A 13,235-nucleotide genomic window follows, 5' to 3' on the forward strand; every position below is an offset into this window, starting at 1 on the left:
GCAGGAAAGTCTGCAAATCGTAGCTTCTGTTCCTGTGTGGGAGGGGGGGGAGGGGGGAAATAAATAAGATTGCTTGTAGCTCAGATATATCCAAAAGGGACCTGCAGTAAAAATTGTCTTTAAAGCAGTTTCCAGAATGTGACTGGAGTTGTTTAATTTTTAAAGTTCTTGTTAATTTCTATTAATCCCTAAATATCAACTTGCACAGAATCACACTCCTTACGTGTGTATTTGTTCAAAAATATTATTTTAAGTGCGAGAACCATGGAATTAAACTAAAGTTAAAAAGGTTTGCTTGGTACCCAGTCAGCTTTAGAAATATTTGTATTTTAGATCAGTCAAGTGGGAACTTATCTCCTGTTTTTCATTCACTATGTTTAAAAGTATCTTGCATGAACTTTTAAGAAAACATGATACTAAAGACCAAAATATTGGCAAGCAGTCAGAGGCATGTATATATAATGTTGGTTGCGACAGCCTTTCCTGAGAGGAACCTCCCAACTGTGCTGATTTAAACAGATTTGATATATTTCCCTTTTTAAAAATGTCCATCCCTATATACTCACATTCACCTTAAATGGTGCAACTGGCATAATTTTTTAATCTAGTAACTACCATTACTGCAAAAAATCTGGCTGAAAACAGGGCTTTTTCACAATCAATAACACATGCTGTATGTAACTTTCTAAAAGGAGATGGTGGATGTTTTCTTAGTTGGATGTATTGTTTTATAATATTGTTATACTGTAGTAACACAGTATTACTATAGTAAATAGTAATGCATTGGTAGTTATTTAACCTCAGAAGTAGTTACTTATTTTTTATTGTTGTGTTTAAGAAATGAGAAATAAACATGTCTGTCTAGTATATTTCTCATCAATGATTACTCCTGTGTCAGATATACTGTACTATAACAGGACACAGAATAAAGCTTCTCCTACTCTTCCCAAATAAGCCTCAGCACCAGTGTCAGAAAAGTGCTCCCTATTGTATCAGCCAGAATTGTTTATGTTCCACTAATAAAATGTGTGTAAATAAATATGTGAACAGATTTTATCTCTACAATGCTTTCAAAATGTTGTTTACAATTCTCACTTGAAAGTATTTGATGTCTGACGAGCCACTAATTCCACCAGATGGTGATTTAACCAAAGCTCTGGGAAAGTTCTGAAAGTCTGTTTTATAAATGGTGGAAATAAATAATAACAGGTCCCGACTTCTTGGTGTTCAAACTGGGTCACATTTACTGTTTGTCTTTAACACAGAATTAATCAAAAAAAAAGGTAAATACTTACTTGCTTGGGTCATAGGCAGGATGACGAGGCAAAGTCTCTTTCATATCCTGTGTCATCATTCTTAGATAATACAAATTATTATCCCTGACACCTTCAGTGTAGCAAATGAATTCAAAAAAAAATTAAGGGTAAAATTATAACCAAAAAGAGAGTATAACAACAACTTCTCACGATTGAACTTCTCACGACTGAAAGCTAATCGTCACTGTGGGCAGTTACTGTGATCAGACAAACTTCCTCAATATTTAATATTTGAGTCATTTTGAACTTCCTATTTTGGAAGTTTGGGAAACTTATTTTTACCATATATGAGCTTAAGTGAAGACCACAAAATATTCCGATCTATCTTGACTTAATGTATATTTAAGAAAAGTACTCAACAAGGTGCTCGCCTGGCTCAGCACCCATGCCTCTGAGTCAGGAAGTTGTGAGTTCAAGTTCCATAATCAGGATTTGAATTCACAGTCTAGGCTGACACTCCAGTGCAGTACTGGGGGTGTGCTGTAATGTTGGAGGTGCTGTTCTTTGGATGAGACGTTAAACCAAGGTCCCGATTGCTTGACCAGGTGGATGTTAAAGATCCCATGACATTATTCAAAAAGAGAACACGTTCCTCCTTTCGTGTCCTGGCTAGCAATCCCCCCACCCCCAGCCATTTGTATCGCATTTCGGAGCAATAAAGTACTATTAATTATGGATTTGTATTTAAGTATGGTCAGTTTCAACTGTCCCCAAGTGCTGGGATCCCGGAGAAAAGCATTAAGATGGAATTCAACTTCTGCTTCCAAATTTGAAGGGTCAGAAATTGTCTGGCACAACTAACTTTTGCTCTTTTTTATTTCAGATTTGCAGTATTTTTATTTAACCTCTTTTTGATCACCTCCTCAGCTGAGGTGTATGGTGTATGTCCTGAAGAAATCTAGACAGGGGAAATGGAGAGTAAGTAAAACATTCTGTAAAAATAAGTGATCAAGTCGTCAATAATTCCCCCATCCTTCAGGTTTGCTTTCGGTCACTTCTGTTCTCCTTGGGTTTAATGATTTTCCAGTACCTTCACTTTTTGGTATTTTAGAGTTTAGATTTCTTACTTTTCCAGGGACCACATGCATTATATGTCTTGCTTTTTTCATGTGGCTGATCAATTGTGGCAATGCAAACGGTTTCAAATAAATTATTTCAAAACTGGCCTCAATGTGTTGGCTGGAGATGGATCAATAGGAATAAGAGTTGTGGAAAGGGTAAGTTGCCGTTTTGCTAAATAAGTCCATGAATCCTTTCATTTTACTAAATGAAGTAGACATTGTTTTCCAAAGGGGCTACAATTACGGTTTTGTGTTATTGTGTGGATTCTTTGCCTAGTCAGGATAAGTTGACAATTGGAATATAGGCTGACCCCATGTGTTGATTGCTAGGAAAAGTAGGATGTTTCCCCAAACATTCAGGACGATCCCTCCTTTGACCTGGTGAGACAAAAGCAATGTCAGCAACTCTTTGGCTTGTACTGGTTTGGCTAAAAAACGTCATTCACCAAAAATAACTATTGTAAGACACTTTGAGACATTTCAAAGCGAGACACTATAAAAATGCTAATTCTTTTGATCAGTTTTTTTTAGTTTTGTAATATCATCTTTGAAAGTATTCTAAAACTTAAAGGTTAAAATTGATGTAATCACCGCCCCTCCCAAAATAATGTGAAGAGTGTTCAACTGAATGCTTTATGAGGTTAAGTGTGTTAAATCCACAATGATATAAATTCATACCCCTGTAGTAAAGAATAATTGAATGTCACGTACCATATCTTTGACATGGAGCTGTCTTGAACTAAAGGCAATGGTATTTTCAGGGGTTCCGCTTGGCAATGTAAAGGCAAAGGAGGAGCTCACTGTTGCAGGCACCATCAGGTAAAGGGGATGTACCTTCATACGTACGGACTAGAGAAAAGAGCACAGATTACAGCAGGATTCTGTCTAAATGATTATTGTTGAAATCAAATGACAAGATTTTGAAAATAGAGCCTTCAGTGCACCTTTAGCTCACGCTTAACTCTTGACTGAAAAAAACATTTTTTTAAAAATTCCAACCCCTCCTTCTCTTTTGTTTTCCCATTCTCACCAAAAAAAAGGCAATGAATGCTGACTGATGCAAGCATAAGCACTGCTTGGATATTGTGGATCGAATGCAATTGTAAAGTGAGAGTGGGTCGGAAGCTCACCAGTTTAGCCAAAACGGGCAACAGGACTGCACTTGTGACACTACTGTTGAGAAACTCCGTAACCACAGATACCGTCAAGCTAATAAGCAAGACAGCTGCACTTGCTGAGATCTTTTCCAGCGGTTGAAAGAGATCCCCGATCCATACGGACAGCTCTGATTCCTGGCAAGAAAACGCAAAAATACATTCTGTAGGAAATTGTATTAGTTTATTTCTAAAATGGCATAATATGAAAAAGAATTATGGACTAAAAACTGAGGGTGAAATTTTCTTTCTCTTTCTCCCCCCTACCACTCCCAATATGATAACGGGGAATAAACAATAATATTATATTATAAACAATTTAATCACCAAATCATCTTTGCAGAATATGCTAGAGGTTCTTTTCTAAGTAAACAAGTTCCTTTTTTAAGTAAACAAAAGATTCTGGGAGGCTTTATTTTATTTGTTATGTATTAGGTTGCTAGGGAGATGGGTATACATTGACATTTACATTTTCCATTGAAAAAAATGCATGAATGGCAGTTATTCCCATTCAAGGATTAAGATACCTTTTATCACGCCTCTATTGTCGACCAAACACAGATTTTACAATTATTTTGCCTATCTTATCTCATAGTCTCATAGTTGCTTATTGATACATTATTATACAAAGGGAATTTTATTGTTGTGTATTGACTATCCTACTTTGTTGAATGAATTGACCTTCATATGTTTTTTTTAATGTCACTCAATATTGCAGTAGTTACATTTTTTTTCGCCTTTGTTGGCTGTTTAAACAAATTTGGCACATCTTTCAATAGTACAGCAATTACCTCGGTTCCTTTTGCTAATGCAAAACCTCCTCCTAATAATATTAACACATTCCAGGGAACTTTCTTTTGGACTGTTTTCCAGGATAGCAGTGGCACCACTGGTTCATACTCAATGTTTTTGTCTGAATAACAAAGCCAAGAGAAAACTTCAGGTATACAACACTTCTCGTGCCTTGTTCATTCAAGTTATTATGCTTTTTCAACAAGAAACAAGTTGATGTTTACTTATAGTATCATAGCAGTTAGCAGTAACTGGGAGTTAGAGAACGATAAAATAATCAAAGGTGTTCACATCAGTTTTCTGCTCAAGCTGTTGTGATTTATCAATAACATCCTCACTCAAGCGAGACTTGACCTGGTGAGTTGCCTCCAACCATGAACATTTATTGTTAAAGGTTTAAGTGAATAAACTATTAAGTATTGGAAGAGTGGCTCAAAACAAGTTTATTCAATACGCATATACGCTACCCAATAAAGGACTGTACATACCCGAAGGATCAATTTTCCATTTGTAAGTTGGTTTTTGTGAGGGAAAGATGAACAATAAAATAATGATCAAAGTAGAAGCTGCGGCATCTGAGACGTACCTGGGAACCAAAAGACAACTAATTTTGCCTTATACTGTAGTTTCACATAGTTAAGATTTTACAGAAGAAATGCAAGACTTTAATCTTATATTTTCTTGCATGATAAGTTGATCAGTGAGTAATCATCACAGGTGTGCTGCACTTGGCAATAAATTAAAATGCACATTTTTCTTAAAATAATTGCTTAAATAGTCTAAATTTGCTAGAATATGAAAACGTGGAGAGTGTTTTTTCAACACAAAATGAATGCAGAAAAGTGCCTTGCTTTCGCTCATTGCTTCCTCATGATAATGAGGCTTAGACTGGCAACTTTACTGAAGTGGAGGAAGCTCAGAGATTAAACTACTTACTTGGGCTGGAAGATTTTCTCCCACCCCAACATATATTTGGGACTTCTTGTGAAGAGAATAATTACGAACAGAAGGAAAACAAATCCAACAGCCTTCTCAGCAAACCTGCAAGACAAGACACAACAATCTGATCCAGTAAGCACTGTATTGAGGTACGGGGTGACAGCAACTAGAACAACAACATGCATTTATATAGCGCCCTTCACGTGGGGTAGCGTCTCGGAGAACAGACCAGAAGCAGAAAACAATATACAAAAGATGTGACCCATGACTTAAAATAATAACAAATTGGGGTTATATAGTGCCTTTCACATTGGGAGATGCTACAATGGATTCCCACTAGTTTTGAAATGACAGGACTGCCTATTACTTTGAATTAAACAACTCCTAAAGCAGACTGATATGGTTCCACAAATCCTTGCCATGGAATTTGGTTTCATGATTCTAGATCTAAATACGCGACAGACAGGGAGTCACAAAGGACTCCAAAGTTTGATAGATGTAGGATGACCACTAATCTGTTTGCATTAGAATACACAATTAGAGCCCATCCTCCCGACGTGAAAGGCGCTCTATAAATGTAATTTTGTTGTTGTTGTTGTTGTAGAGCCAATACGAAAACATGTCCTTCAATCTAAAGTAAACCCAATCATACATACTTTATTGGCCCCAATTTTTTGTATTCATTATGTATAATAGCCTGCAGTTTGGCTGCTGTTTCAGACTTTTTCTTCTGAATCCAAAACCTAGCGATGGAAATAGAAACAATAAAAAACACTGGTACAGTGGTAAAAATCTTCCACTGTATACTCCTTCCCTCCCTCACTTTCACATAAGCTACAATCACTCTTATTTATAAAAATAGATCCTAATGCCCAGACATCGTGCGGCTGATATTCCTTCTCAATTGTGATTATACAACACTAACAAAGAACCTGGCATTCAAAATCCTCCCATCTCATGAAGGCATTATTCATGCCGAGACATGATTCCACATTAAACCAACCATCAGTGTCTCGCCCAAGCAATCGCTCCTCAAGTGTAAGACACAAATACTAGTCTAGGCACAGTGAACCATTAGCTTTTTACCTGGTATTTAACATATACCCTCACCACCCCCATACTCATACTCAATTTCAAATCTAGTGGCCCCACCCATACCTTCCTTGGAGTCCTCCATAAAGTATTGAGATCCACAGCCAAGCTGACAGTAGTAATAGCAACATGAAAGGTAAGGCAAACAGCAGCCAGGACCCAAAGGTCAATGTGTGAGAGTTTGGGAAAGTTCTAAAAGGAAATCAAATCACAAACATTAGAATCAGGCTCCAGAGTTGTTTACCATTAACAAGGAAGTAACTTCTAGAAAGNTTTTTTTCTAAAAGTTGGGAGAGATTTAGATAGGCAGAATGGATTTGGAAGAGAGTTCCAGAGAACAGGCATAGTGGCTAAAGGCTCCGTCACCGCGAGTAGCATGAAGGATTGGGGAGAGAACCATAGATTAGCCAGGAGAACACAGGGTGCAAACGGGAATGTAGGGTTGGAGAAAGTTGCATCGGTAAGGTGGGTAGAGTTCATGGAGGGATTTGACGACCAGGGTAAGGATCGTCAAACTCAACCCTCCAGTTACTGGGAGCCAGCGTCCTGGAATACTTTGTGAGATAGGGATAATGGGTGCGCAGAATCTTTGTTTTAGATTCTTTTGTTTTAGATATGATTATCAGGGCTCTGAAGAATATTATATGCGAGGAAAATATTATATTATAAATGATCTAGTAACATTGAGAGAAAAAGGATAGGTGGAGGCAGAGGTAATGCATGCAGCCACCCCCCCCCACCCACCCCCACCATATAGTGACATAAAACATTACCTTTTCACCTGACCATCAAGGATGAGGTTTGGTACCGACCCTGTTAGAGTGGCAATGCCTCCGATACTGGCAGAGTAGGGAATGGAAAGAAGTATACCCTTCACTATGTGTTTGTTTTCTTTTCTCACCATTTTTCCAATCGTTTCCTCATCTATTTCCAAACTGAAAATGTAAATGCAAGATTAATCTGGTAACATTTTCCTGATCAGGTCAATGGGTTTCATCAAAGCAGTCTTTGCTAATGCGTTTAATCGGGAATTTCCTTTGAATCTACACATCTGAGAGGTCAGTCAAACAAATCTTGGAATGTGTTAATATTTTAGTCATTTATTAAACATGTTTTCCACAGCACTCACTTACTCTGTTAGTATAGTTGAAGAAGAATGGCCAATTATGTCACTATATTCTTTGAAAGCGCAGAGGAAATAATTATCTGAGGGATCTCAATGATAATGTGTGCAATTGGCTATTGCGTTTTGCCCACAAAATACATAGTCAATTCGCTTTACAGTATATTCTGTGAAGCGCTTTGAGACGTCTCAAGAACCTGATAAGGAGCTATAGCAAAAGCAAAGATTATTTAACGACAATTGACATTTATATAGCACCTATCTTATTGGGAGGACATCTTAAACCATTTCATAAAACTGACTGAGGCTTTAGCAAAGGGGTAAAGGTAGCTAAATCAAGTCAGAAAACCGAACGGGCCAAGGTGCTTAACTAGTACATGGCTAGGACTATATTTTTCATTAGTTAACTCCCTACTTTTCTTGTGTCTCAGTTTGAGTTGACAAGCGGTCCTTCTGTTGAAATACTGAAAAACACATCACAAGATCACAAGATTAGTCTGGATGAAGGCAAGAGAGGGAGCGAGGCAAAGGGATTGTGGGATGGAGTTCCAAAGAGTGGGGGCAGAGAGGCTCAAGCCTGGCCACCGATGGTAGGGCGAGTCGGGTGGGAAACCTGGAGCAGGCCGGAGCGTGCTGAGTGGAGGGAGCTGACAGGTTGATAGAGGGTCAGCAGGTCGGAGATGTAGTAGGCAACAAGGCTGTGGAGGGCCTTGAAAGTGAGGACAAGGGGATTTTGAATTCTATCCACTGAGGGATGGGGAGCCATTGGAGCCGGGCAAGGGCGGGGGTGATGGGGTCATGGTGACAAACCAGAGCAGCACGGAAACCCAATTGGAGGGGCTCGTGAAGAGAGTGGTAGGAGAGGAATGAACGAAGCTGAGAAGCAATGACTCTTTCAAGGACCTTCGAAAGAAAAGATAACAGGCTCTCCAGCCAGCAAAGCTCCTCTGCACAGGATTTGCAATTAGGTTTTCACGGGTACCTGCATTAATGTGGCTGACTGACATATCCGTTGATTCCTCGTCACCATACAGCGTCTTAAGAATTGCATTGGCTATAGGCATCATGGTTACTGTTGTGGCAGAATTATTCATCCACATCGACAGAATACTGGTGGTCAACATCAATCCCAAAAGGAGCCTAAAGAACCGGGACCAAGAGCAGGAATAAGCAATATTAAGGTATGCTTTCAAACTGCTGTTGTTGGCAAACAACAGAGTATGAGTTTTTTTCTTTAGCCATAATAATCCTTGCATTTGACATAGTGCCTTATCGCGTCTTCAAGACGTCTCAAAGCACTTCACAGAATATACTGTAAAGTGTATTTTACGGGCGATGGATCTGAATCCACCCCAAAATATAAAATCCTAATTTCTCTGCACTGGTGGAAACTTGATGGTAATGTTCAGAATATAACTTGGATAGTTCACGTGATCCGTCAGACATTGCCTGCAGTCACTGTCAATTGAACTCTTTAGAGCTTGTGCCAATTCCACCCACTCAGGACTACTCATCCAATTATTAAATGTAATTATTAAATTTAAGGTACATAGATGCGGATGTGTAGGGAGGGGAAGGAGGGTTACGATTACTTCAGGAGGAAGTGACTGTGTCTTCACGGTACAGTACAGTACTTACATAGTTGGTTTAACTCCCACATACATGAGGATATGAAGTGCTACTCTACGGTGAAGATTCCAATTCTCCATGGCCACGGCTAATATCACACCACCCATGAAGAGGATGATGGTGTCAGCAAAGTACTGAGGGCACACCTTGCTGGAGGCCATGATCCCGAATGTAGGGAAGATGACGATGGGGATCAATGAGGTCACTGCAACTGGCAATGCTTCCGTGCACCAGTAGGTGACCATCACAAGGAATACGTAGAGACATTTTGCCTGCTAATGATGTGGTGGAGAGAGAGAAAGAGAGATGGAGAGAGGGAAAAAAATACATCTGGTAAAGTCGTTGAAAATGGCACTTCTCTTACAATCCCATCTCTTGTCACAGCCTAGTTCTTATCACTAAAAGGACAGTAGGATCGTCTTCTAAGTGACAGTAATTGCATTTGATACAGCGCCTTATCCCGTCGTGGAGACGTCTCAAAGCGCTTCACAAAATACACTGTAAAGTGAGTCGAGGTTTAGTTTCGTGGGCGAAACGCGGCAGTCAATTGCGCACAGCAGCGTCCCCACAACAGCGGTGGACTGAGTCACCAAATCATCATCATCATCATCATCATTATTATTATTATTTTAAACGAAAGAGATTAGATGCTTACCTTCAAAGGAATGCTGTATAAAACTGGTAGAAGTATTAACGGGGTTAGTACCAACACTAATTCACGCTTGAAGCGAATGACCCTTTTGCTTATCACTTTGATCTTGTCCATTGTGTGCTCGAGTCCGACCACAGCTGTGTGTGTGTATGTGTGTGTGGGAGTGCTGTGCTGTGCTGTGCACCAACCAGGCGAGGGTTCTACAGGAGCAGCTACAGGTGAGTCAACACCTGGTTGGCATCAAACACCTGCTCTCCCACCCACTGCCCTCCCCACCCCGTACAGCACACACCACCACCCCACAGCACACACAGACACAGGCACTTCACACCCAAGAGTAAAACACGTGGAGCCGAGAAATGAGCTGGTGATCTGCTGACCCCTCTCTCTCTCTCTCTCTCTCTGTTGAGTTGCCACCAACATTGGTCACAAAGCGTTTGAGGCGTGAGTCAAGGCTTGTGGTCAGACGTCACCACAACATGTCCCACCTTTACGTTACAGCCTTTTACTACAGCTTTTTAATAGTAATATATATATACACACACACACACACATATATATATATATATACAATGATGTACTCTTCACCTGTTATGTTCGACTCTGGTGTTCATGTTCAGTACACACAGCGGTTGGTGTGGAGGTGAGGATATCTGACGAGGATTTACACCTTCCAAATCGTGATGAATAATGTTGTTTTCCCAGGGGTGGGGGGGGGGGGGACAACACAGAACTCTCTGAACCTATGGAACCCCCCCCCCCCGTGAGTTCTCTCTGTGTATGTTTTGTGGTATAGTCATTACAAAGATGATGCTTGAGGATTGAAAACACAGTCATCATGATCTGTGATGGACAGTTGGCCAAGGCTGTGATTACTCCAGTCTCCCCTTCATTGCCGTTTTACTTTGAACTTCAGGCACAATCTAAACGATTGTCCTATAGTGTTTTTTTGGTACACGAAAAATCCTCTTCCTCTCAATTTAACTTACATCCCCACCCCCCCCCCCCCAAACCCCCCCAAAAAATGCATTGGTTTCATAACTGATGCTGGAAAAGTGATCAGTCAGTATCTGCAGACTGTTAAGTCAATGTTTGGATTGTAATCAAGGTGGGATTTAACTCCTACGATGCAAAAATGGAAGCACATTCACACTACATAAAAGAATCTGTGTAACATTCCCTATGTCCAGTGCCACCATGTGGCCTCTCTGTACCTAACCTGTAGATATTTCGTTTGGGCCAACATTACCTGTGTGTACTCCTCTACTGTACATCACAAGACATTCGACTGGAACAGTTTCACTCTCATAGAGCTCACTGAGTAGACTAATAAACCTCTGCTGATGAGGGAAAGCTGCAGCCATTAAAGGCACACACTTCAAAATGGGGAAATTCTACAATTAATAATAATAATAATCCTTGCATTTGATAAGCGTTTTTCACGTCGGGAGGACGTCCCAAAGCGCTTCACAGAACACACTGTAAAGTGAATTGACTGTATATTGTGGGCGAACGCGGCAGCCAATTGCGCACAGCAATGTCCCACAAACAGTCGTAAATTGAAAATGACCAATTTATTATTGGTTTTGGTTTTGGAGGGATTATTAGTTATGTTAGGGCCGCAGAATCCCAGGGCACTGCTGACTACACCACAGCCAGCCTGGCAGGGAGTCATCCCACTCAGCTCCTGTTAACCCTACCAGAGAAAGCCCTAACGGGTAGGGTGGTTGTAGCTGGAACAAGCAGTGGGAAAGCTTACCGGACAGATTGGATCTTTACTCAATTTAACATGTAACTGGCAGTGCGAGTGCATATAAGTGTGGACACATAGATTTAGAGAGCTCTACTCAGTGAACGAATAATACAAAGCCATAACTTTGTGGTTGGTGCTTGTATTGCAACAGGCTATTAAAGCTAACTTATTGACTGCCAGCTGCCACAGTGAAAATGGACTCTATAAAAATACCCAGATTCATGATTTGCAATTCTCTTACACTTTCATTTTCCTTACAAATGATTGAACTTCTCTTAATCTTTTTAAAAACTTTTTCAAATAAGCATTGCAAAATTGTTTGGATTTAAAGGATCACTTGTTCAGGAGCTCTGAGACGCCATCCGGCATGGAGGGGGCTATATAAATCCAAGTTGTTGTTGTCTGTTTAAAAAATAAACACTTCCCTCTGTATAATAAAACATTATAAATAGATTGAACTTTGTTTAAAGTTAGTTATTACTGGAATTAACCTTGAAACTTATTTTACTAAGCTCCAGGTAAACAATGATTTCAACAACTTTTGCTATTGACATGAATCATAGATGAAATATGTTCCCCAACTTTGTGGTGTGCGGAATTAAAAGAGTCAATATTTATTGAGTAAGTACAATCAAATTACTAATTTAAAAATAACCAGAAGTCTTCTCATTACAAGTCTGTGAGAAGCAGTAAGATAGTTCTTTTTGGGGCGGGGGGGGGGGGGGGGGGCTGTCTATCTCGGATGTTAATGCAGCACTTGTAGCAACACAAAATAACAGTCGTTTCAAAAGGCTTTTACCTCTTCAATAAAACAAATTCTTCATGTGTCTACTAGTGCTCAATTAACAGGCGCTTTTCATTGCCAGGAACAATATACCTGTACATAATATTAACAATGTGACTGTTCTTAGGGGAACATTACTCGTGTGCAAATGACTTGCTATCACATATTTCAGTAACATCAAGAATTACACCAAGCAGCCTTAACCCCATTAACCACAGAGCCAACAACTATGTGGAGCAGACGACCTCGAGAGCCTATTTGTACGTGGTTTGCAATAGCTGGGGGGACACTCAACATCTCATGAGATGTCAGGCTAATATTCCCAAATCATGAGGAATTCCTTTGTTTGATGTGTTGGGACTGCAATGGAAGGACACTGGTATTCTGCTGATAATTGCAGGAGAAAGGGATTGAAAGTAACGCAGTAATATTAAATTAATTGTTTTTTTTTAAAAAAGAAGACCGGAGCATTACAGGAAATATCAAATAGACTATAGGAAGGCAGGTGTTATCAAAGCAGTAACTCCTTAATTTCCTTTCTCATCCTCTGAAGCCATTGAATCATGTTGGGGTTTGGTTCCATTGGCACAGCAGCTCCCCATAGCGCTGCTCATTGCTGAATCTCCGTAGTGAGCGATGGGAGGTTAGTTGGTGAAAAGGAAAGGAGGGTCAGAGTTGGAGAGTGGAATTTTATAGCCAGACCCAATTATATCTTCATCTGACATATACTGTATTCCGCTTCCAGATCAGATACAGGACAAAGCCGGGCTGATGGGACAACTTACTCGTAAACAGAAGAAAGAATGACACCAGACAGATAACTGTGGGATAACTGTCAGAAGGGAGTTTGTGATGCTGAGGTCCTTGTCTTCTGGTGTTTAACAATAAATGGTAAGTGAAGAGATGAGCTCTTCTGAATCCTGAATTTATTGAAATAATT

The 13,235-nt window shown here is 39.8% G+C and overlaps 1 protein-coding gene across 1 annotated transcript; it reads right to left on the bottom strand.

Annotated features, from left to right (window-relative positions):
- Window positions 1–2,650: 2,650 nt before the first annotated feature.
- LOC103186305 (solute carrier family 13 member 3-like) lies at window positions 2,651–9,872 on the bottom strand. The gene is made up of 12 exons (XM_042341955.1): window positions 9,762–9,872; window positions 9,116–9,381; window positions 8,460–8,617; window positions 7,893–7,941; window positions 7,128–7,289; window positions 5,919–6,005; window positions 5,260–5,364; window positions 4,812–4,909; window positions 4,323–4,420; window positions 3,508–3,669; window positions 3,089–3,226; window positions 2,651–2,755 (listed from the first exon to the last, which is right to left on the bottom strand). Exons 1-12 carry the CDS (start codon window positions 9,870–9,872, stop codon window positions 2,651–2,653), a joined length of 1,539 nt encoding a protein of 512 aa, XP_042197889.1.
- Window positions 9,873–13,235: the final 3,363 nt, after the last annotated feature.

The sequence above is a fragment of the Callorhinchus milii genome, unplaced genomic scaffold, assembly GCF_018977255.1.
Source record: "Callorhinchus milii isolate IMCB2004 unplaced genomic scaffold, IMCB_Cmil_1.0 Scaffold18, whole genome shotgun sequence".
Taxonomy (NCBI): domain Eukaryota; kingdom Metazoa; phylum Chordata; class Chondrichthyes; order Chimaeriformes; family Callorhinchidae; genus Callorhinchus; species Callorhinchus milii.

What these genes read in the sequence shown, in the direction of transcription:
- LOC103186305 (XM_042341955.1), bottom strand. Translation starts at nt 9,872, where the DNA reads ATGGACAAGATCAAAGTGATAAGCAAAAGGGTCATTCGCTTCAAGCGT. An exon ending in AGTCAGCCACATTAATGCAG is followed by an intron (nt 7,942 to 8,459) that starts GTACCCGTGAAA and finishes TGTGTTTTTCAG; the next exon opens with TATTTCAACAGAAGGACCGC. An exon ending in AGCTCCATGTCAAAGATATG is followed by an intron (nt 2,756 to 3,088) that starts GTACGTGACATT and finishes TTGTCTCACCAG; the next exon opens with GTCAAAGGAGGGATCGTCCT.